The 26016-nt window shown below is 46.5% G+C and overlaps 1 protein-coding gene across 4 annotated transcripts; it reads right to left on the reverse strand.

Annotated features, from left to right (window-relative positions):
- Positions 1–165: 165 nt before the first annotated feature.
- CASTOR1 (cytosolic arginine sensor for mTORC1 subunit 1) lies at positions 166–17803 on the reverse strand. Of its 4 annotated transcripts, XM_085858644.1 has the most exons (10): positions 17692–17803; positions 17416–17583; positions 17017–17087; positions 12267–12463; positions 9477–9609; positions 8245–8368; positions 3755–3868; positions 3191–3294; positions 2935–3029; positions 166–2755 (listed from the first exon to the last, which is right to left on the reverse strand). In XM_085858644.1, exons 2-10 carry the CDS (start codon positions 17526–17528, stop codon positions 2690–2692), a joined length of 1017 nt encoding a protein of 338 aa, XP_085714770.1. In that variant the 5' UTR covers positions 17529–17583; positions 17692–17803; the 3' UTR covers positions 166–2689. The 4 variants fall into 4 exon arrangements, with proteins under 4 accessions (XP_085714770.1, XP_085714769.1, XP_085714767.1 ...); XM_085858643.1 differs by lacking the exon at positions 17692–17803 and having other exon boundaries at positions 3212–3294; positions 3755–3865; XM_085858641.1 differs by lacking the exon at positions 17692–17803 and having other exon boundaries at positions 3755–3865.
- Between the last annotated feature and the right edge of the window lie 8213 nt (positions 17804–26016).

A 26016-nucleotide genomic window follows, 5' to 3' on the forward strand; every position in this document is an offset into this window, starting at 1 on the left:
GCAAAGCACTCGGGTGGCAGTTTATAGTTGGATCAGGATTCGAAACCAGGCAAGACAGCTCGGAGGCAAGTACACATACGTCAAAGCTTTCCCGCCAGTTCCATTTACTCCACTTTGTACAAAATATCTCGAAAATGTTAAGACATAAGTTGACACCGATTCCCGTTTGGTTTTGCCAGGTAAACCCTTTATTGAAAAGAACACGCATTCAAGCAAAGGTGAAAGTTCACAGTGTACCTAGACAATTGCACAAATATTCTTTAAAATGCAAACATTAATGCTCCAGTACAAAACACAAACGGGCCGACAAAGAACGTTAAAAAAAAAAATAACATGACGGAAAACTTCAAAGCACCGACGGACGAGCACGTCCGGAACAAGTGTGCGAGGGGCATCTTTGCTTCTGACACTGGTCGCGTACTGCTCAGCCGTCGTTAAAAGCACTTTTTGGTCCTGCGGTCCATGGCTTTGGACGCCGTGGATGCAGAACGTAGTTTATTTATTTATTTGTCATATCTATATACGTTTCCTTTCCTTCAGCCCCCTCCTACTAAAACTCACATGTGTAAACAATGGAAAAAAAAAACAAACAAAAAAAAAACTACGTTTTTCATGTGTACTACAAAAAATACTTTGCCTCAAACTTAGGTCAGTGTACACTTCTCCTGGAGTAACATAAATCTTTTGCATCTACGAAAAAAAAAAAGATTTTTATTTATATATATTTTTTCTTTTTTTTTTCCAAATCGCCTTCATTTTGTGGTCAACAAATTTTTTTTCTTCCAAAAAGCCAATCAAAGACAGTCAGCTGAAGATACAAAATACAACAAACAAAAAAACAAAAGTAGTGTCACCAAAACATCAAATAATGCTCAAAATACCAAGTATATATATATATATATATATATATATATATATATATATATATATATATATATATATATATATATATATATATATATATATATATATATATATATATATATATATATATATATATATCTCAAGGTGGGAGGAACCAACATACGTACAAACTGACACGCTGGAGTGACCTGAAGAACCGGGATGAATTTACAACAACAAACGAAGAACACCAATAAAAGAAAACGTTGAATTACCATATCAGTTTGTAATTTAAAAACAAACAAACAACAATCTCTTCTGAGTGTCAGAAAAACAACAACCTACAGAGTCCTCCGATCTCAAAGCTAAAATGCAAGTCAATAACGATTTGTATAACAATCAAAATAACAAGCCGTGGACTTTCTACAGAGCGAGTGCAATGTACTTTTTAGGAGAGGAGAGGAAAAAGAAAGAAAAAGATCACTCTAGTCTTGTCCATAACGTTTTCTTCCCCCTCTCCACTCCCCCCCCCCAACCTCCTTCATAAACCCAGCCCCCATGGCCTCCAACTGAATCGGTGATAAAAGGTGAGGTGGCACGGATCTTTTTTGGCACTTATTTGTTTACTTTCATTGAAACGAAGCTAAAGTCACCACCGTGCAGTGAAGTAAGAAAAATAACCCCTGTCTGTCCCCCCCCCCCCCCCAAAAGAAAAAACAGGAAAGACGATAATTATCACAAACCAGTGGAAAAATGAATCATGCATAAGTCTGTGATATTGACCTACAAGAAGCATTTAGAGAATAAAGGGGGGGGGGGAACAATAAAAAAAAACAACGGTAGTAGGTTCCAGATGCAAAACGAACTGTCAGGTTTGACCCAGGCTCCAAAAGAGAAATTAAAAGGAAAGAAGACATCAACATGAAAAACACCCACGCATACACACGCACACCTTTGAAATTTTTTCAACCCCCTCCGCCCCCCCCCCACCACCCATGTCTAATCTCACCTGCTACTTTGTCTCATAAACTAGCCAAGGCAATTGTGTGCAATCTTTGATACCTTTACATTAATGCCTGACCAAAGCGATACAATTACAAACTTGTGGGTTTTCTCTAGTGTTACGCATTGCCAAAACTGCTACAAAGCTGAGTAGTTTGTGACTGTCAAAAAAAAAAAGAAGAAGATCAAACGAATAAAAACTGTTTCTTCCCACAAGATGATGGCATCACCACTTGGTGGTGTATCAGCTCCAAAGTCCGCTCTTGCAGTCACAGCCACACGGTTAAGTGCAGTGCCTACCGATGTAAGCCGGGGATCAGATCTGGGACACTTCGGTGCTGCGACAGACCACCAAACCCTATCGTGCCAGAAACGCCCTGTGGTAACTTCACTGCAAGGAATACGCTGCACTGCTATATCCAATTAGCTGGATATCATTCTATCTCTCACCATGAAAGTAAACTTACTGGATAATGAAATGAAGAATGTATAGGAAGGGAAGGTGAAAAGGAATGAGAGAGAGAGAGAGAAAAAAAAAATTGGTGGGGTGAAATATCGAAACAAAAAAGAAAAAAAAAAGAAAAACAGACAAACAGTGCATAATCTAACTATTTCGCAAGTCACATTATTTCAGGTCTGACAGCACTAGTTATTGGAACGGACTAGCTCAGTTCCTGAAGAGCTCCAAATGTCTGCCTGCTTGGTTTTCTGAGAACTTCAGGAGACGGAGATTGACTGCAACTCATCCAAACCTGCCTTCCTTCATGTTCGCCGGCACCCTCACTTCCACTCTCCCCACTTTCCCTTTCCAACCACTTTTTTTCCCCCCTGGACTGTCGAGTCGTTATCTGGAGAGTTCAGGTCGAAACGTGAGCAAGGACACTGCATTGTCAATCTCTTCTTCAGGAACCTGAAACGACAGAGGAACTGAATTGAGCCTTTATCCTTTTACATTTAGAACTCCAGTGACTGATCATTTTACAAAAAAGAACCAACGGGTCTGAACCAACAGAACCAAAATGTCAGCTCAATTCGAGAAGACCACGTCAAAGGGCCACAAAATGGCAGAATTGAGAGGCGATGACTCACCAAAGCGTGGTCGAACTTGTAAGTGCTGATGTAGTAAGCAAGGATGTCACCTGATGCAAGGGGCTCTGAGATCTGAGCCACAATTCCACACTCATCTATGAGGAGTAAAGGTATAAAATGGGAAATTAAAGCCAAAGGAAACCTCATCAGGCAATGTTTGTTCTTCTTGCATGAAAGAAAACCTCACAATGATACCTGAACAACAAAGCAAAAGTTTTAAGTATTTGTCAAACAAAAAGTAGGGACTTGGTCGTACAGAGTTCAGTGAGCAACTGACCAAAACCAAGAGGCTGGCCCCCAATCCGAACCATTTTCCACATCTCATTGGAAGAGGACGTGAACAACAAGTTGTTGGGAAATCTGCAAAGCAGAGTAGGCAATGCAAAGGCACCAACAACGATTTTTTTTAGAATAACAATGGAAAAGTGATTGTAAAATTTCACTCTGGAATAATAAGGGGGCTTCTATTCATTGCAAATGAGAATGACACAATTTTTACCCTCTCCCACCCAAACCCCCAATCAGCCCACATGGTTTAAACATGTTGATTTTCCCAATTCCATATCCTTCAAACATTCTTTCGCTTCTCTCCCCACTCCTTCCACACTTCATCTATCTCTATCTCTATCTCTATCTCTATCTCTATCTCTATCTCTATCTCTATCTCTATCTCTCTCTCTCTCTCTCATCCTTGAATTGATTGCTTTCTGTAGGTTTCTTTTTTCTCAGAAAATTAAATGAACCATTCTTAATAATAAAAATTCATTTTAAAAAGGAAAAGATTTTCTCGTCCATCTCCATCAAACCTCAGAACACCCACCTGTGCAATGTTTGCACGTCCATGACGAGCGAGGCGTAGCCCTCGATCAGCGAGAAGGAAAAAAAACTGATGTGCTGCGAATTATCCTCTGCTGTTGACACCGTGTCTTTACTTCTAAAAAAAAAAAAAAAAAAAAAAAATTCAAAGAAAACAAAATAAAATTCAGGTGAAAATCAGTTATCGATTCCACACAACCCAAATACCAAAGCAGTTTAAAGCTCCTACAGTCATTCCCAAAATTACATCAACCTACCTACATGAGAGATGGACCAAGCACCATTGACAAATTTTATTCATGTCATATCATTCTGGATGTATAATCTACGAGGGTCGGTACGAAAGTAATGTCTTTTTTTATTTATTTTACGGTTCAAAACCAAAGCGTCAATCGAAAGCCACATAAGATCACAATGAAAGCTTTGTATCTCCCACCCATTTTAAGTTGAACAGCACTTTGATCAGTCATGTGACATCACACCACGCTTTCTAAATGGCTGCCCCACTAGATGTGCTTACGAAGCAGAGAACAATTATTAAATTTCAATAATTATTGAATTTCTATTGAAATTATTGAATTTCCAACACCCACATATGTATGGGCAAAGCGTTTCGACAGTGGGAAACTGATATCGACGACAAGCCTCAAATTGGTCAGCCTGCAACCGCAGTGCCGCCGGAAAACAAGAGTTGGATTGATGTGCTGCAGTTTACAGAGACTATGTGCAAAAATAACTTCATATTGTCCTCGTATGAATGCATATTCCCTGTAATTTCCATAGCAATTGGAATTAGATATCATTAGAAACAAAATAAGAGGCATTACTTTCATACCGACCCTCGTATATCTTCTTCAATGCATTTTGTCCAGGGTCAACTGTCTTTTTGATCTCAACACAGAAGCCTTCCTCGTGAAGTGTCCTGAAGGCAGTGAGAATGGCCATGTTTAAACCTCTTCGGTGGATTCAAAACACCTTCCAAGCTTGATTCTCATTTTGGGGAAAAGTGCAAATCATATGGATGAAAATCTGGTGAATACGGCAGGTGAGGGAAACCTTTGGACTCCCGTGGCTCCAAATGGACAATGCATTCTGCATGCACCGTGGCATCGTGGTGAAAGAGGGTGTTGTTCAGAAGACACATGGAAGACGACGTCATTCAGAAGAGCCATTATTTGTGCACACTACAATTTTCAGGTAATCGTACCAAGCCATATTATGGATGCCTCAGTTCACCATCAAGACCTGTGCTAGTGCCCAGTGTCACAAAAACAAAACTATTATTGTGAAGCACATCAATGTTCTGGAGGGCATTTCGGCCTTTTTATTCAGAATTTAATTTGGCCTTCTTCAGCTGACACAGAGAAGTCAGCCTTTTCCATACCGTCAAATGAGTCTTCAGTTCTGCATAATTTGAGGTTCAGCATTCGTCGTTTCGACATTATCCATGTGTAGACTTTGCCGTCAATATCACACCACATTCGCTTGAGACTTTTTGCTATTTTTCTGCAATAACCCATTTCCTTCATCATGGCACATAAGAGCCAATCCACCCTCCCCAGCCAACACCATCACCATCCATCCATTAGGACCATACTCTGTGCAGAGCGTTGGTGCCACCGAAGCAGTCTCCTTGGCTATTGGGAACAATCCTGGACGGGTCGCCACTCCGACACAGTATACCAGCATGCTGGCACTCATTTTGCCGACCTCAGAAGGATGACAGGCAGAGTCAACCCCACCTGGTGTTAATTCAACAGCTGAGCGGGATTTGAACTCAGGACCCTAGGATCCCAAGCCCACGACCATAACCATTAAGCCAACACCAGGCATAACACCATCACCATCGTCTTGTTATCAGCTTCATCATCATCATGAAAGGTACATCGATTTTACACAGGACTACTCCCACAGTTTTGGGGCCAGTCCCATCAAATTTTCTGTGCAGTTTTTGGGCTCCCGCCCATGCATATGTTATACATACATAAATACACAGTATATTTATTTTCAGAAACTGCTGCCTTGATGCATACATGACTGAAACATATATATATATATATATATATATATATATATATATATATATATATATATATATATATATATATATATATATATATATATATATATATATATATATATATCTTCTTCTTCTTTCGGCTGCTCCCGTTAGGGGTCGCCACAGCGGATCATCCATTATGATCCGCATAGTGATTTGGCACATGTTTTACGCCGGATGCCCTTCCTGACGCAACCCTGGTCGCCTCTTACGACACAGGGATATGGTACACCTATTTTTAACCGGGGTATACACCGGCCCAGTATACTGGTACTCATTTCGCCGACCTCGGAAGGATGACAGGCTGAGTCAACCCCCTGGTGTATTAATTCAGTGGCTCAACGGGGCTTGAACTCAGGACCTCTTGGATCCCAAGCCGCTGCTCTAACCACTGCGCCAACACCAGGCTCATATATATATATATATATATATATATATATATATATATATATATATATATATATATATATATATATATATATATATATATATATATATATATATATATATATATATATATATATACAGTATATGAGAACGCAACCGTTTATTGACTTGAACACAAAAAGTTCTCTTTGTGTTTAATTTTGTCACCATCACTATTAGCTTTGTTTTTAAAATGAAACAACTTTTAAAAATAAATTTAAGACAATGGATGGACTTTGATCAAAGTCTGCTAACCAGCGTGGGTAGCAAAGAAAAGCTGACATTTTGGGTGTTAAACCTTCATCAGTTCAAAAATAAAAATAAAAGGTTCCAACGAAGGGTGACATGAAATGTAAGCTTTTAATCGCTTCCCACGGCATCACATTTGATCCGAGATGCTGTGAAATCCAAAGCTCTCAACACTATTAGGACTCTTTCGCGATGAGACAAGGCCTAGTGCTATTACATCGCAGACAGGTCGGTGGCTTCTCTGTTTTCTACAGCCTGTCTTCCTGTCTAGCTCCCCCTGCTCTCTCAGCCCTCTGACCCTCTCCAGTCCTCAGGATTGACACATTCTTCCAGTAACTCCATCCTGATTAAACTCCAAAAATACAGGCCTTCCATTTCCCACACACCTCGACTCAATTTTTTTGATCTTTTCTCCCATTTGTGGAACTGCCTTGCTGAGGCTCTTCAATCTCACCCTTCGCTCCAAGGCTTTTAGCAAGCAGTGCACTGTTATCTCACATCATTCTCCACATTTACATGCAATCTTTTCTACTCCATTAACCACATCCTCTGACTTGCAAGTTGCCCGTCTGTCTCTCTCTCTCTCTCTCTCTCTCCTGTTCGCCCATTCTCTTGCTTGTTGTGTCGAGCTGTGGCCCCACCGATCTACTGCCTGTACATTACCTTTTTACCCTGTGTTACTGGGCTCTTCCATGTGCCAAGGTTTTATGTACAAACAAAAACTGAAAAAAATTCCATTGCTAAATTATGATCATTAAAATATTTCACATCTGTGGAGGTAGCCACATCTCATGAGTCCCCTACCGGTTTCACTGGAGGGGACTATAGGTTTGCTTTCCATCCATTCGTCTTGTCCATCCCTTCCATCCATCCATTAGGACCAGACTCTGTGCAGAGCGTTGGGGCTGCCTAAGCAGTCTCCTTGGCTATTGGGTACAATCCTGGATGGGTCACCACTCTGACACAGGATACCACCAAGCTGGCATTCATTTTGCCAACCTCGGAAGGATGACAGGCAGAGTCAACCCTACCTGGTATTAATTCAACAGCCGAGTGGGATTTGAACTCAGGATCCTAGGATGTTATCCATCCCACATGTGGTTTTAGACTTTTTCCCATACCCTTTAACATATTCAATTGAAACTTGGTGCATGGTTTTATTAGAATAAGTTACGGAACAAGTTCGAGTTTCAGGGCATTTCGTCAATTTTTCACAAAATTATGTCCTTATTGGATTTAGAAAATATTACATCAGTAAGGGACATGCATTGCAAAGCAATTCTCGCTCTTGTTATTCTTGTTTGGCTAAAACAAGCTCATGATGCCACTTGCATTTCCTAGCCAACCATGAACAAGATATGATTGCCTCCACATAAATTGCTTGGAAATTCATTGGTTGCAATTTTTTTGGCATTCAATATCAAGGCTCACAAAAGAGCAAGATGACAAGGACCGAATGTTATTATACCGACAGTGGGCCAGTGGGGATGTCAATTTTTGCTTGTGGCACTGTTTTCCCCAACCGAGGGTGTAAAGTGAAAATTTCACAATGTCAGATCTAATAATTCTCCGTTTGCGAGTCGTCTTGTGTTTTTCATCAAGATTCAAAAACCTTGGAATGTAATCGATGAGGGAATGCTCATTAGGACACCTATTAAGTATACTACACTCAATTCTCAACACCGATCATTCTCATGACACACACAGATCGTAATGCCAAACAGATCTCTCTCATCTCTCCTCCCCAACCACTGACCCACCCGTCGGAGTAGAACATAATGTCCATGAGCAGTGTGGCGACAGATGGCAGTGTGGCTGGGTCCAGGCTTGTGATGCAGAAGCGGTTCAGAGGACAGGCGAGTGGATGTATGATGGGCCTGCGGGCTGGTGAAGTGATGTCCGAAAATAAGTAAGAACAAGGAAATCCACAGCCACGACAAATATCTGATTTACTGACTCTTGGAACAAAAAAAAGAACAAAAAAAATTATCGGTTTGTTGGTTTTGTCCTTTGCTTTCCACCATACAAACAATATCATCACTACAGTATAACACAATTCGATCATGCCTATTTGTAGTATATTTCAATAGATCGCGTCAAAATAAAAAATAAATAATGCCTTTGGCACCTTTGGTTATGGAGGCATTAAAAATAGAGAAGCGTTCGGACATCTTTTCAACTTTTATCCCTGCCCAGTCCAGGTAACCTGAACATAAAATGCGACACACCGCACACCTTCTGCTATTCTTCCTGCTTTGCCATCTTATGTAGTGTCGATTATTAATGATATTAGAGTGACCCCCCCCCCCCGTCCCCTCCAATGATTGTGATGCCAGCCCATAGAGTTTGTCTGCACTTCATTCTCTAAATGCTTAGCATCAAGCGAGGCAGCAGCACCTACTAATTTGAAAGTCTTTAGTTTGACAGTCAGGGTGAAAGTCGAACCGCTGACCTCCCAGACATAGTGGCTGCTTTCACCACAAAGACACAGAGTTTGGTGAATAGTTTGGTGATATCCTTCCTTCCTTATAATCGCACTTTAAAATTTCACTTTAAAATTGCCACATTGATCAGTTGCAATGAAGTAAGCCTTTCTTCAAATGCAACATTATTTACAGCAGTTCCAAATCATTTAACTTAGCATTGTTTGCATGCAATATATATATATATATATATATATATATATATATATATATATATATATATATATATACACAAAGTATATCTGCCTCACAATAAGCCTTGGTTCTCATAAACACATATCGAGACAAAGAAAAGACATCCACATCATATATCCAATTTCGCCATCAATCTGGCAAGAGTTTGCTTTGCCCTTTGTTATGGCAACATGGTAAAATGACCCTTAGAGAACAAAAAAGATACACTCTCTCAGGATGTTATACAAATAAGGAGGGAGAGAAAAGAAAAAAAAAAAAGATAAAGGCTGAGCAAACAAAACACAAACAAAGCAAATATGTGTGTTATTCCTCACTATTCTGAGGCTTGACAAAACCGTTGGAAACAGCAGCATTATCAATGGCTTCCATCTCGCCATCAATCTCACGGAAGATCGCAAACTCTGCTGAAAGTGTGCGCACCACTGTAGGGAGGTCTCGCTCACGAACCTAGAACAACAACAAAAAAAAAACATGTCATCGTGAAACAATGCACAATGCTACCAGGAGGTCTTATTCACCATATGTATTAGATTTTTTTTGTACATAAATAACAAATCAATAAAAACAAGACGGGTTGAATGAAAGGTGGAAGCAGAGAGCTCACTCACCCACCCACCCACCAACCCATCCCCCAATCCCACAGACGCTCTTACACATCCTCACGAAAGCACTCCCGTAATCTCAGGGATCAAAACATCAGAAGCTCAAGACAGTTTCACATAATAGCAGCTGTGAGACAGGCCATGAGATCTGGTATTTTAAGCCAATTTTAAAAACTCTCTCTGAAAATTTGGGGGTAACCCTATGACTGCCTGTAACACGATGCCTGTGCAAGGCCTCAGGTAAGTGCCAGCAACTGAAACTAATTGACGGCTATGTTAAAACGACACCAAGACATGAAAGCAAGTAGTAATAACACTCCCCGGTTGCTTTTCTAACCGAGATTCGACAGGTCAGTGCACGTCAATCTGGTCAGTGGGTTAAAAATCATTTCACCATGAAAACCCTGCGGTTTGCAGACACGTGTGAGTCGACTCAACCGATGACGCACAAACTGCACTGCCTAGATCAATAACCCAGCCTCATACAAGACTGGATAAAATTAGCCGTTAACTACCTGATGGTGTCTATATTTGGATAAGGGGTTTGGCAATCCAATTTGAAGTAATCTACATATTATGTATGCGGATTGGTGGTGGGGATGCATGGTGAAGGTAAATTGAATAAAGATTGAGAAGAAGCAGCAAGGGAAATTGAGAGCGAGAAAGAGTGGAAAATAAAGATAGACAAGGGGGTTGACCAGTTTTAAATTCGCATCTGAATTCGTAGCTCAAAATATACAAAGATCCCAGGTTCAAATCCCTTATGTTACGTCGATTTTGCCAATCGTTTCCTGATGTCGTCTTGCATATTTGTACATGTATGGGCTACAAGTCTCTCCATGAGCATTATGTCATAGTTAAAAAAGCTAAGTAAATAATAGAAAAAGAGGCACACAGAAAAGGGAGATAAATGTGTTGTACAGCAGGAAAGAGGTGAGGTCAAAAGCCCAACAATATTTAATGACATAATATGTAGATTGCTGTGAGCACTTTACTACTGTATACCACGACGTTGTTTCCTGACAGCATTTCAGTGCAGATAAGGTAAATTGGTTAAAACAGGACATGTAAATGTTTCACTACTCAAAAGAAAATGTTGAAATGTTACCACAAACAAACAACAACAACAACAACAAAAAACACACCTCTACATCAGATGTTTTTACTTGAAATAACCTTAAATTTCAAATTTCTTTAGGGATCGTCAATGCGCTTGTGGACATCACATCACAAACCAAGTGCACATCAATTTGGATCTTCAATTGTTGCTGGATATCTGACAACAAAATGGATCCCGATAACGGTTGCTCAGTTAATAAAACCTATCGAACGTATCAAACCAAACGTTGTGCTCCCCAACCCCTGATCAAAGATGCCTTTCATTGTCGAGAAAATAAAACTTAGTTGTTTAAAGTCAGTTTTTTTGTCAAGGGGTGGGGCTGAGTTGAGAGGCGGGCATAATTTCCTTTTTCATTCTTTTTTTCTGCAGGTTTTCAGGCTCGTGGAAGAGCTATCACAAGCAAGTTATGTGCACAAATGCAGACAGAGGTACGAGACAACAAAGAAGTACATGAGACAAAAGCAACCATTAACCTTAGGGAGAGTGACACAACTTCCTGGTGACTCGGGGTGCTGGGGAAACCATCTAGTGACAGAGTTTTCTTTCTGCTGTTAGCGTAGCATTTCAAAGAAGAAATCCCCCCTCCACCTACCATCCCCCCCCCACTCACACCCATGGTTACCAACCCATGGAGTTTGTCTGTGTTCTTAATGGTCAGCATCAAGCGAGGAAGTACCATTTTTCAAGTCTATGAAATGACGCGGCCAGCGTTGAAATCGGAGCTAACCAGAACGCCACCGAGTCTTCTTGACCCACCTACTTTCGTACGAGCATCAACCAGTTTGCGTAACCTCAACAATACTTGATTTTAATATTCTCTTCAGACTGGGGTGGAACTGCTTTGACACAAGTAACATTTTTGTAACCACTCAAAGTTGCTCGGACAGCTGGGTTAAAAAAAAAAATTTTAAATCATTAAAAAAAAATAAAAAATACTCGGAACTATGAAACTCAGCCTTCATTGGTTGTTGAAAGAAACAAAATAATTTTGGAAAAAAAGAAAATAAAGTGGAAGAAGTACTTCTGTGCAGGTTCATTTTAATCCATTGAAATACAATAATTTTCCAACACCCCCATGGTTTTGATCAATCTCACTTCCCTGCAAGTCAATGCACACTGCTACCCAGAAGCTATGCAACTTGCAAACTTCCTGATGTTGTCACTATACTGGTAACAAATGTGGTCGTGGCATTGCCAAGGCAGCTGGGCAGACACCTGCCATTTGACCTGAGATGCAAACAAAATTTCCACAGTTAACCCTAACTTCACATCAAACAAACAAAACCACAACCAAACAGGAACACCGGCTGACCTGATAAAATAAGTGCTTTCTGCATTAAAAAAAAAAGAAAAAAGAAAGACGTGGACCCAAACAAACATACTAGGATGAAGTCCGTTTGGTAAGTGGAAAGCATGAAGACTGAGACATTGTGGTCAGCCAACGGTGCGATCACAGACTTGGCGATCTTTGTGACTCCCACAGCAGAGGCAGCTGCAGGGCTGTGGCCACCTCCCGAAGCCACGTTAAGTGCTGCCCACGTCGCATCAGCCACGGTAAGCCGTTCGGATGCTGGAAACTCTGCAGAGATATGGGACAGCAATGGCTTGTGAGAGTGAAAAGAGGTGAAATGGAAGCTGCTAGCAAGGAGAGAGGACAACCAAAAAAAAAAAATAATAAAACATAGCATCTCAAGAGTGAGCATTCATAGTCTTGACTTGCTTTAAAAGGCATACTCAGAATACCAGGATCTATATATGCCATGTACCATCACTCCCCCACCGTCGACATCCTCCACCCCCCTCCAAAGCCCTCTTTATAGTCAGTCACAACAATTTGGCCAATATATCAGTCCATGGAGGGCCAATTGGAGAACTCTGAGGTATTGCACCTGCCTTGAGCTATGCAATCTGTTGCATTGAGTCCTTGGGAAGGGGTTGTTAAGCCAGCTGTCCTATCTGCTGCCATTCGCTTGTGGATGTTAAAGATCCACCGGTAGCGGCCAAAAAAGGAAAAAATTAAACTAAATATATAAATAAATAAATTAGGAGACTATTGGGTGCAGGCACCCTGGCTGCAAGTCCTGCATTTGGTCGAAGGCTGCTTCACCAGCACCCTGCGATGGGACGAGCAAGCCGTCCAGGGGAAATTCTCAGCAGTATTGGAATAACAAAAGAGATACCGCAGAAAAAAAAAAACCCACAGCATTGGAAGAAAGCAACGCAAGTCATTACCCACTTAACAACCGAGCTTCCCACATTGCCAAGACCTGCATCACCGAAGGCGATTGTGATCTTGAAGGTTTTGTTGTTTCCAAACTACTGGATATAAAACAGATTTTCCAGCATAGTAACGAAAAAAAAAAAAAATAGCTGAAGTTCCCCACTACAGATTTGCATCTTTCGATACCTGCCCGAGTCGGGGAGATTTTGATCGGCGGAGAGGATGGAGGTATTTTCCAACATAATGCACTGAAGTGGCATTCTAACACATGCCTGCAGTCAATTATATAAATAACTCAATGGTTTGGTAGACATGAAATCAAATATCAATAACAACGTATGCAACAGGTTTGGAATCCAACATTACTCATAGCAACAAAAACTTGAAGACAATAATAAAAAAAATCATAAAAAACTTGCACCAGCAATAAGAAAGGGAGGAAAGCAAGACAAATAAAATGAATACGAAACAAAAAAGGAAATCTATTTTATCCTTTAATAAAAGGCATTTTGCTGTTGGGACATTTTCAGATTAAAACTGTTCATTGATCAAATCTTGGAAAATCCATGGCCAAAATTATATATATATATATATATATATATATATATATATATATATATATATAATAAAATTTAAAAATAAATAAATAAATAAATCATGAAGCTGTGAGCTGTGCACAAAGAAAAAAAGTAGAGGTCCAAACAAAATTGGTCTTCTTTTGCAAATGAAAAAAAAATAATGAAATGAAAACGAAATCAAACCCGAAAGCGCATAAGTAAAGGCAGCTGCAAACTTGAACGAGGGAAGCTGACAAGCTCATGGCGGGGGTGATTGGAGGAAGGAGGTGGGGGGGGGGGGAAGAGACGGAAAAACAGGGAGAAAAATAAAATAAAATAAAAAAAGATTTCTGCCTGGCAACAGAGCGAAGGCCAGTGAGCCAATCGGGAGGATGGATTTCGTGGCGGCAATTACAGCCGATTAGGCTGCTGGCAAGGCCGACAGCCGCGCAAGCTTGTGTCCACAGAAAGGGTGCGTGCACACACAGTCCTTTTAGATGACATTGGCACAAGTGAGATTGGCTTTGAAAAGCAATACCAGATACAGGGTGATGTAAGATGGAGATTTGTAGGAACTGGAGAGTGGGTGCGAAAAGTTTTGCAGCTTGCAGAGAGCGAAGGAGACCGTCTTCCTCAAAATCAATGGCACAGACTCTGCAAGGCCACAGCTTTGAAACAACCGAACAATAGCTGCAGCCACGAGTTAGCAATGGCAGCAATGCGGGGCCAGACCAGCCAAAGAAGCTACCTTGCCTCGTCCGGCATTGCCTGCTCGACATCTGCTTCTCGTTTGCTTTTAAAACAACAAGGCAAACGTGCACAAGCTAAAGCCAGGCCACTGGCCTCGGGTGGGGTGCTGACATCAGCCAGTTCACACCACCTGCCCTTTGTCACTGCAAATCTTTTGGAAAATATCCAACGTTGTTGCTGACATTACCAAAGCAAAGCAGACTTGCTATTCCCACCTAATATCATTCTGCCGCTACTAGTGGATCCCACAACAGTGATGACAAGCCAGCTCCACCGGTTTCGTTAAAGGGGACATTGCAACAACAGAGTTTAATAAAATAAAAATCTGTAGAATCTGAAAAAGCGTTGGGCTTTAAATGGCTCAATAAATAAAATAAATGTACGGTTTTCAAGTCCTCAAGAATCAAAGGATCGCCAAATGTCAGCAACATTGGTCATCCAGGGGGAACTGAAATGCACGCTTTCGTTTCCAAGTTGGAACTCCTGCACAATCCATATTTTAACGGTGTCTGCGAGGACCACTCTTGGCGCATCATTGTCAACGTTACCCTCCCCGAGATCTTCAGACTCCCCGCACCTCCATTCTTTCCTTCTCATTCCTACAATGTCAAAAACTCGTGGAGAAACTTATTCAGAATTCCATCCCAAGTTACAAATATCCAGTTCTTCACTTGCAAATGTAGCGATTTCAACCAGTTGAGTATCCAATCAATCCTCTTGCTTTCCTCCAACAGACCACAAAACGAACGTGCGGAACTTTCAAAATCGTTCACCGGGAATTTAGAATTTATGAACCATTAAACGTAGCAACGTGGCGGGGGGAATTCTGATACACCCTGTACATTCGACGAAGGGCAAAAACACTGGTAGCCAATGGACAAACAAACAAATTACATGGGATTAGAATCTGGGGTCATGGCATTACGAGGCAAGTGCTTATATGGGAACATCAAACAGGCCGCACTTGGCTCCAAAAGCCCACAACCGCACCAGCTTTCCCCCCTAAAACACGGAAAAAACATCGAAATTAAATAACCACAAATGAATCTTAAAGCACTCAATGTTTGGTAGCAATGTCCAGATAGAGATAGAGAGAAAAACAAGAATTAACCCCGAAGATTCAATCCTAACATCAAAACCACTGCGTTTATGAACCAAAATACAAAGGCAATTTGGCAAAATGCCACTCAGCATCACAATTGAGATAAGAAGCAAGGAAAGGGGGGAGGGGGGAGGTGGGAGGAGGTGTTAACTCACGTCCATGTTTGCTAATTCAACAATCAAAAAATAAATTAAAAAAAAAATCATAGATTAAGTGAGGCCTGGCAGTTTACAATCACAGGACTAAGCGACAGTTAACCTCCTGAAATTAGTTTTTTTCAACCAATTGAAGGAAATAAAACCCCAGAAATAAAGGGTTAGGGGCTGAAGGAGATGCCTCACAAACAAGCGCACACTCTTGCAATCAGGAATCAAGTTGCACAGATGTACAATCACTTGAATATTACACCATACATATTATTGCACAAGGTGACAAGAACAAACTTGCGCCTAGTGGGGCAAAACAAATAAACAAAGTACGGAACTGCAAGTCACTTTTGTTGCACGAGGTACTCTGCAATGCCGGCAGGTAAAGAGGTCCTTCGAGAGGAGACACAAACACGCTGAGCTACCACAACCGAAAGGGAATAAGTCTACGTCCAGTGTCTGGGTATGTCCATGAAGGGGGGAAAGCCAAAGGGTAATCCCTAAAAAGTCAGCTGGTCAAACAAAACTAGGCTGCCTCAAAGCACTCGTATAATCATCAGGTCCTACGGCCAAACCTCTCGACCATATCCTTAATGTCACGCCTCAACTCATCAGTTTGTTGCGTACGACCTGTGGGTTCAGATCAGCAAGTCTAGTGCCCCCCAAGTACCATGCATTTTGAAAGTGAAGGTTTAAATATTATTTTCAATTCTCGTCTGACACTCCATAAATCCAAATCATTGCAGATGAAAAGAAGATACGACTCAAAAACATTAATTAATTAATTAAATAAGCAAAAATGTCACTTTCCACTCACGCTCACCCAGTTCCAATGCCACCACCATAACCACCACCACCATAACCACCACCACCACCACCACCCACGACAATGTAAATGACTCCAAAAAAAAAGAACACTCCAAAACATTTCCAACCTCATAAGACACATGTGTTGTTGCGTTCCATCTCGACTCGTGTAACCACTCCAAAAAAACACAAACGTCCTCATCCTCAATAGTGGACATCAGGAAGAGGAATGCGCTGGACGAGATGGACATATTTTGTAGATGGCAAATAAATAAATAAACAAACTCGGCATTTAAGTCTCAATAATCACCTGACATAGAGAGATTGGAGATAATCAATGATTTACCATCACAACAGCACAAACAAAGCCTCAAATGTGAAATTCGAATCCGCAGGACCATGAACACCCCAAACTGGTACCGTTCATCATCTCGTCCATGCTGTTTCGAATCAGATGACGAGTTTGTCCGTTCGCCCGGGCAAAACAGGACTAAATCAACAGGGACACACATCATGAATGCCATGCAACGTCCATTTTCTGCTCCTGACCTTTGAGGCCTTCTTCATCCACAATGAGGGTGTAGTCTTCAGGGGTTTGCGTGAAGCTGAAAAACTTGCACCTGCGAGGCAATGGGACGACACAATGTGTACATGAACACCAGTATATACATATATATATATATATATATATATATATATAATATAGACATATACACGTACGCTTGACTACTTCTGGGTCGACCTAAAAAGGTGAGCACAGACAAACAGGCAAAAGGTAAAACAAAATTGCAATCAAAACAAGCAGCAGCACTCAGAAGCCTTCCTTCCTTTCTCCTCAACTTTGCAGATCTACAGCGAGGGACAGCTCAAAGGACGTGGTCGGGACATGCTGTTTGTTGACGTGGTGGACTCGGTTGATAAAGACGGTCGAGCCAACCTTATGATTACCTCGTCTTCTCAGCCAGAAAGGCGAGCTTGAAGACTCCGTGCGTGCAAGAGTGCAGACTGTCCCTGGGCACGCTGGCGATCTTGAGCCGGTGGTCGAGGATGTGCAGCTCCATAGCAAGTGCTGAGGGGGCTGGATCCTCTTTGCAGTTCCTGCTGAGCTTCCTTCCACTGCGGGTGATTTACGGTTGAAGCACAAGGAGGGAAGAAAATAAGTTCCTGGAAAACGTGCCGTCTTACGAGAAGAAAGAAGACAGGAGGGAGGCAGAGAGCACGGACCGCAAAGATGGACAACAAAGACAAGACAGCAGAGAAAGTACGAGCGCAAAGGAGAAAAGCAGACACGAGACAGAGGAAGCACCACGCCAGCTGTCCCACAGGAACCGCCCCCGAGATTGCTGATTGGTCCAGTGGCCCAACGCTTCGTCGGTAGCCACGCCCTACAAAGTTGGATTGCGTCACTTCTCCAAGTTGTCATTGGTCAAGTCTTTGCGCCACGTGACTTCTCCGGGCGAGTGCGCTGTGCGTTCGGAGGACCGAACCCACCAATGGGATCCCGAGCTTTGTAGTCTGGGAGGAGCTGGGTTTTTCCACCAAGTCAATGTGTTCGTTGTTTACCACTTCTTCAGTTCCCGTTTTTTTATTTTTACATTTTAAAACAACATTTCGGATTCTTCGACCGTTCAGTTGTGCAGATTTGATGCGATGTTGTTCCATTTGCGATGTCAACCTTTTGGTCGTTTTATAGAACACAAAACATTTTTTCTGTTATTTTTTTTTACCACAGAAAACGTTTTTTTATTTCTACCACACGAAATCGTTTCTTTCGTCCTTCATTTCTGGCGTCGTTGGGCGAAGATAAAACGGGAATGGACGGTCCCTTGAATCCTCGTGAATGACCGGCAGAGGATGGCGTTTCTATCGGACATTTAAACGAAGTGAGGGCAGATTGTTTGCGATGACGAAAAAGTTTTCGGTATTTGGGAAATTAAACCGATTTATAATTTTGCTTTGTTGCTCCTTCATCCGAGGGTTTCGACCTGTCCGCAGCCGGTTGTTGTCCGGAGTTCACAGGGTACTGGCTGTGACGTGCTCGGGGGGCGCAACCATAGTGATCTTTAAGGGTGGGGGGAGGAGGAGGTGGAGGAGGAGGAGAAGGAGAAGAAGAAGAAGAAGAAGAAGAAGAAGGAGGTGAAGAAGGAGGTCTTGTACTTTGTCTCTCAAGTAGTCACCCTAAATGAACTGATCTACGTGTACTTGTAGATGTGCATCCCGATCGTACATAGCAAAGTGGGGGTGAAGTGAGCCCTCTGCTCGTTACAGAAAAACTGCTCGTGCTCGGTTCGACATCTCCCCACTCCTCACACCCAACTCCTCACACCCACCTCCCTACCTCCCCACTCTCACACCCAGCTCCCTACCTCCCCACCCCTCACACCCACCTCCCCACCCCTCACACCCACCTTCTCACACCCACCTCCCTACCTCCCCACCCCTCACACCCACCTCCCTACCTCCTCACCCCTCACACCCACCTCCTCACCCCTACCTCCCCACCCCTCACACTCACTTCCCCACCCCTCACACCCACCTTCTCACACCCACCTCCCTACCTCCCCACCCCTCACACCCACCTCCCCACCCCTCACACCCACCTCCCCACCCCTCACACCCACCTCCCCACACCTCACACCCACCCCTCACACCCACCTCACACCCACCTCACCATTCCTCACACCCACCTCGCCATTCCTCACACCCACCTCGCCATTCCTCACACCCACCTCGCCACCCCTCACACCCACCTCGCCATTCCTCACACCCACCTCCCCACCCCTCACACCCACCTCGCCACTCCTCACACGCACCTCCCCACCTCATCACCCCTCACACCCACCTCCCCACCTCATCACCCCTCACACCCACCTCCCCACCCCTCACACCCACCTCCCCACCCCTCACACCCACCTCCTCACCTCCTCACACCCACCTCGCCACCCCTCACACCCACCTACTCACACCCACCTACTCACACCCTCACACCCACCTCACCACCCCTCACACCCACCTCGCCACCCCTCACACCCACCTCGCCACCCCTCACACCCACCTCGCCACCCCTCACACCCACCTCGCCACCCCTCACACCCTCACACCCACCTCACACCCTCACACCCACCTACTGACACCCTCACACCCACCTCACCACCTCACACCCACCTCGCCACCCCTCACACCCACCTCCCCACCCCTCACACCCACTTCCCCACCTCGTCACCCCTCACACCCACCTCCCCACCTCGTCACCCCTCACACCCACCTCCCCACCTCGTCACCCCTCACATCCACCTCGTCACCTCTCACACCCACCTCCACACTCATCACCCCACCTCATCACCCCACCTCATCACCCCACCTCATCACCCCACCTCATCACCCCACCTCATCACCCACCTCATCACCCCCACCTCATCACCCCCACCTCATCACCCCTCATCACCCCCACCACCCCACACACCACCCCACACCCACCTCCTCACACCCTCACACCCACCTCCTCACACCCTCACACCCATCTCCACACCCTCACATCCACCTCCTCACACCCTCACACCCACCTCCTCACACCCTCACACCCACCTCCTCACACCCACCTCCTCACACCCACCTCCTCACATCCTCACACCCACCTCGCGACCCCTCACACCCACCTCGCCACCCCTCACACCCACCTCGCCACCCCTCACACCCACCTCGCCACCCCTCACACCCACCTCGCCACCCCTCACACCCACCTACTGACACCCTCACACCCCCCTCGCCACCCCTCACGCCCAGCTCGCCGCCCCTCACACCCACCTACTGACACCGTCACACCCACCGCGCCACTCCTCACACCCACCTCGCCATTCCTCACACCCACCTCGCCACCCCTCACACCCACCTCCCCACCCCTCACACCCACCTCCCCACCCCTCACACCCACCTCCCCACCTCGTCACCCCTCACACCCACCTCCCCACCTCGTCACCCCTCACATCCACCTCGTCACCCCTCACACCCATCTCCACACTCTCACACCCCCCTCCTCACACCCTCACACCCACCCCTCACACCCACCTCGTCACCCCTCACAGCCACCTCGCCACGCCTCACACGCAGCTCGCCACCCCTCACACCCACCTCGCCACACCTGACACCCACCTCGCCACCCCTCACACCCTCGCACCCACCTCCTCACCTCCTCACACCCACCCCGCCCCCCCTCACCCCCCCCTCGCCACCCCCCCCACACCCCTCCCCACCCCTCCCACCCTCACCCCCACCCCCTCACATCCTCACACCCACCTCGCCACCCCTCACACCCACCTCCCCACCTCGTCACCCCTCACACCCACCTCGTCACCTCTCACACCCACCTCCTTACCTCATCACCCCTCACACCCACCTCATCACCCCACCTCATCACCCCACCTCATCACCCCACCTCATCACCCCACCTCATCACCCCACCTCATCACCCCACCTCATCACCCCACCTCATCACCCCCACCTCATCACCCCCACCTCATCACCCCCACCTCATCACCCCCACCACCCCACACCCACCTCCCCACCCCTCCCTCCCCACCCCTCACACCCACCTCCCCACCCCTCACACCCACCTCCCCACCCCTCACACCCACCTCCGCACCTTCTCACACCCACCTCCGCACCTTCTCACACCCACCTCCGCACCTTCTCACACCCACCTCCGCACCTTCTCACACCCACCTCCTCGCACCTCCTCACACCCACCTCGCCCCTCCTCACACCCACCTCGCCCCTCCTCACACCCACCTCGCCCCTCCTCACACCCACCTCGCCCCTCCTCACACCCACCTCGCCCCTCCTCACACCCACCTCGCCCCTCCTCACACCCACCTCCACAAATCCTCACACCCACCTCCACACTTCCTCACACCCACCTCCACACTTCCTCACACCCACCTCCACACCTCCTCACACCCACCTCCACACCTCCTCACACCCACCTCCACACCTCCTCACACCCACCTCCACACCTCCTCACCCCACCTCCACACCTCCTCACGCCCACCTCCACACCTCCTCACGCCCACCTCCACACCTCCTCACGCCCACCTCCACACCTCCTCACGCCCACCTCCACACCTCCTCACGCCCACCTCCAAACCCTCACGCCCACCTCCAAACCCTCACGCCCACCTCCAAACCCTCACGCCCACCTCCAAACCCTCACACCCACCTCCAAACCCTCACACCCACCTCGCCCCTCCTCACACCCACCTCGCCCCTCCTCACACCCACCTCGCCCCTCCTCACACCCACCTCGCCCCTCCTCACACCCACCTCGCCCCTCCTCACACCCACCTCGCCCCTCCTCACACCCACCCCGCCCCTCCTCACACCCACCTCGCGCCTCCTCACACCCACCTCGCCCTCCTCACACCCACCTCGCAACCCCTCACACCCACCTCGCCACCCCTCACACCCACCTCGCCACCCCTCACACCCACCTCGCCACCCCTCACCACCCCTCACACCCACCTCGCCACCCCTCACACCCACCTCGCCACCCCTCACACCCACCTCGCCACCCCTCACACCCACCTCGCCACCCCTCACACCCACCTCGCCACCCCTCACACCCACCTCGCCACCCCTCACACCCACCTCGCCACCCCTCACACCCACCTCGCCACCCCTCACACCCACCTCGCCACCCCTCACACCCACCTCGCCACCCCTCACACCCACCTCGCCATCCCTCACATTCACCTCACCACCCCTCACACCCACCTCCCCACCTCGTCACCCCTCACACCCACCTCCCCACCTCGTCACCCCTCACACCCACCTCCCCACCTCGTCACCCCTCACACCCACCTCCCCACCTCGTCACCCCTCACACCCACCTCCCCACCTCGTCACCCCTCACACCCACCTCCCCACCCCTCACACCCACCTCCCCACCCCTCACACCCACCTCCCCACCCCTCACACCCACCTCCCCACCCCTCACACCCACCTCCCCACCCCTCACACCCACCTCCCCACCTCCTCACCCCCACCTCCTCACACCCACCTCCCACCCCTCACACCCACCTCCCCACCTCATCAAACCCACCTCCCACCTCGTCACACCCACCTCATCACACTCACCTCACACCCACCTCCCCACCTCGTCACCCCTCACACCCACCTCCCCACCTCCTCACACCCACCTCCCCACCTCCTCACACCCACCTCCCCACCCCTCACACCAACCTCCCCACCCCTCACACCCACCTCCCCACCTCCTCACACCAACCTCCCCACCCCTCACACCCACCTCCCCACCCCTCACACCCACCTCCCCACCCCTCACACCCACCTCCCCAATACCCAGCGTACTTGATCATCTCATATCCCTGAGATCAGCATGATTATAGTGTTTTATCATGTAATTGATGATAACACGTCAGGTGCTATAATGTGTCGAAATAAATAAATAAAAATAATTATTTCATTCCAACAATCACAGCGGGACCAGCATCATAATTACCAACTATTGCATTTCTTTAATCCAAGACATTTCAATCGATTAATTATTAATGGATATCAACACGGCACAGACTGGTTCATGTGATTTTTTTAGCCTAAAATTACTGACTCAGACCATCACAGGTTGATGCATATTGTTGCTGTTCTGCAAAACCGTCACCTCCCAAGGTAACAGCACCCAACATATTGTTACGAATTTGGAATCCTTATGCACACAGACAGTCAGCAGTCCCATAGTTCAGTTATTTCGATAAGTATATGTGGATAGTTAGAATCCGTTACCTATGTTTAATGGGTTAATTTCATGTGTGCGCTGCAGGTTTCTGTTATAGTCAGATTTTTAACATCTTTAAATCTGCAAACTCCAACAAAACCCTCACTTCACTCCTCCTCCCACTCTGTGGGCGAACAAGCGCTTCACTTCACACCACGGCACCATAACGCGTGTTTCTGACTACGGACGTGGGCGGAGCCCCTCTCCTCGGAGCTCTGACTCCGCCCCATCAAAAAAGAATGTCTCCCCTGTCGACACTGGGAAGGCAAAAGAGCCTCTCTCGGGGGAGGAGCACCGAGACGCCCCTCCTCCAATCACGGCTGGCCACCACGACACCCAAAAACCCCCGTCCAATCCGGAGGCTAGTTACCAGAGAAACGGATCCCTCCACCCCGCATGGGGGATAAAAAGAATCGAGAGGCGCTCAAAGAGAGGGGGTCCTTTTTCGGTCACACCTTGGTCATCTTGGTTCCCGTCTTCGTTCCCTGGTCGTCGTCGTCGTTCGTTGGTAGCTGGTCGTCTATAGGATCCTGGTTGCTCGCTGGATTCTGGCTGTGGGTTCGAGTCCCACCATGGTGGTTTGTGTGCGCTCGTTGGATTGTGGTTCGTGTGGAGCGCTCGAGCTGGGGACCCCGATCCCTTTAATGGACTCTGAGCTCACAAGTGCGGGCGGCCAGGTACCCGACCAAACTCTAACCCCCAGCTTGCCTATCCTCCGTGGCTGGAGGGTCCACATAAAGGTCAGTTGGCTCCATTTCTTCTTGGGTGTGTATGTCTGTCTGTGGCCAGTCTTATAAGTAGAATTGCATAAGTGCCTTGCTTATTGTACATTGTAATTTGCTCGGATTAACTCTGCTCTCTGTCTCCCTTCCTGATTATTGTGAATAAACCCCGTATAAAATGTACCAGCTCGTTTTCTGTGCTTTCTCTCATTGGCCTAGCATGGTTTGGGTTTGAGTTATTGTGAGGCTGATTGTGCCGTAGATCGTTATTTAGACCGGCGCGGCTTTGGTAATTCCCGCTCGGTTACACCAGATCCGAGTCGGTAACAGCGACTCGGTTCGGACAAAGCTGGCCGAGGGTGTGTCTTCCCCGGTAGCTAGACCGCGCGGCTAAATAGGTAAATTGGAATCGGACAAAAAGACGCTAACCGCGCGGTCGAAATATTGGCGTCCACGGTCCATTAAGCGACCCATCGACTTCGGAGTTATCCGGAGTGACGACCTTCAATTCCGGGTGTTTTGTGGGAGACAGTCCAACTGCTCCATCTCGCGGTCGTTCCCCGCCCCCGAACCCGGCACCACAACAATATTGCTGTTCGAGATAGTTATTTCATTATTACTTGTAATACAGATCGGGTCCTCCCTTGTGTCTAATGGGATACAAAGGGAATATGCGTTGTGGGTTTCACACGTGGTTCAATCCTCTAGTCCTTTTATCCCTTCTGTTCTCCCTTGCTCACCACGGTTGCACCAATATTCAGAACCGGTATTGGTGCAGTAATCGCGAACGTTTAGTGCTGCCAACACGCTGCGCGGTTACGTGCAACTCGGCAGCTGTGCCCCGTGACGTCACACTGTGGCAGGGGAGGGCCAATGGAGGCACGCCGCGAGCGAATGTTCCAGACCGGTCGCGCTGTCTCGCCGCGTGGCCTATGAAAGATAGTTTAGCTGCCTGACGAGGGGTCGTTATCGCCGGGAGAGAACAGCTGCGTGGTCTCCCCAGCAGTCTGCATCAGAACATCACGGACACACCTCTGCCTTCCCACCCCCCTCCCTTCCACTTTTGGATCTCTCCCTTGATCTACCCTTCCGTGGACGACGAGTCTGACGGCATCCTTGTAATGTAATGTGTTTAAGTTTAGTAAAGTGTATAAGCTAGATTGATTGGGATAGTTGTGCTCTCTCCCTCTCCCTCTCCCTGTGTTGTTGGTTTATCAAAATCCCTTGTGCATTTTGCTTGTTTTGAAATACCGTATGCTCCCCACGACGGCCCTCTATTGTAAATAAATCCCCTGCTTGTTGAATTATGCTTTCTGATCTGCTTGATGTGTCTTTCCCTTCATTTGTCAAGCACCATCTGCACCTAGTGTTAACCTTGGAGATTTTAATTCCCCAACTAATTGACTCTTCTTATGTCCGGTGTGCACTGGTAGTTTCACTCGGCTGCATCCCATTAAGACCTGAAGATAACATAAGATCAGTGCATAATCGAGGGCTTGTTCCCCTGGCTAGAAAACCAGGTGACCCCTCCCTCACCCCCCCCCCCAGGTAAACAGTAATTGGACAGAGGACCCTGGGCCACGTGGTCAACTAATTGGTGTTCACGGTTAATTAGTAACCCGCCAGAGTTTTCCTTGTTCGGTGGCCTCAGATCCAGTAATTCGGGAGGTACCTCAGCACTCCTGTTTGTAGTGGATCCTGAAACCCGGTTCGGTGACAATTTTTGCGGTTATGCGAAACCGGCACTCCCCTGAAGCAATGGCATACAACATAATAGCAGGTCCCAAGACAGTTATTTCATTCGTATTTGTTTTAGATAGCCCTTCCCTTAAGTGTTGTGGGTTTATTGGACAATTTGCGTTGCGAGGGCTTTAGGTAGTGTTTTTATTTCCATTCTTTACACCCACCTCCCTTATATCAATATCCCGCATTCTTGGACTTTCCATATCCCTGAGCTCAGCATAATGATTATCGTGTTTATTATTGAATTGATGTGAACATGGAGAGCAGTATAATGTCGTATTGAAATGAAGAAAACTGGAA

This window comes from Eptatretus burgeri, chromosome 16 (assembly GCF_056783735.1).
Source record: "Eptatretus burgeri isolate ZD-2024b chromosome 16, Ebu_testis_v1, whole genome shotgun sequence".
NCBI classification, from domain to species: Eukaryota; Metazoa; Chordata; class Myxini; order Myxiniformes; family Myxinidae; genus Eptatretus; species Eptatretus burgeri.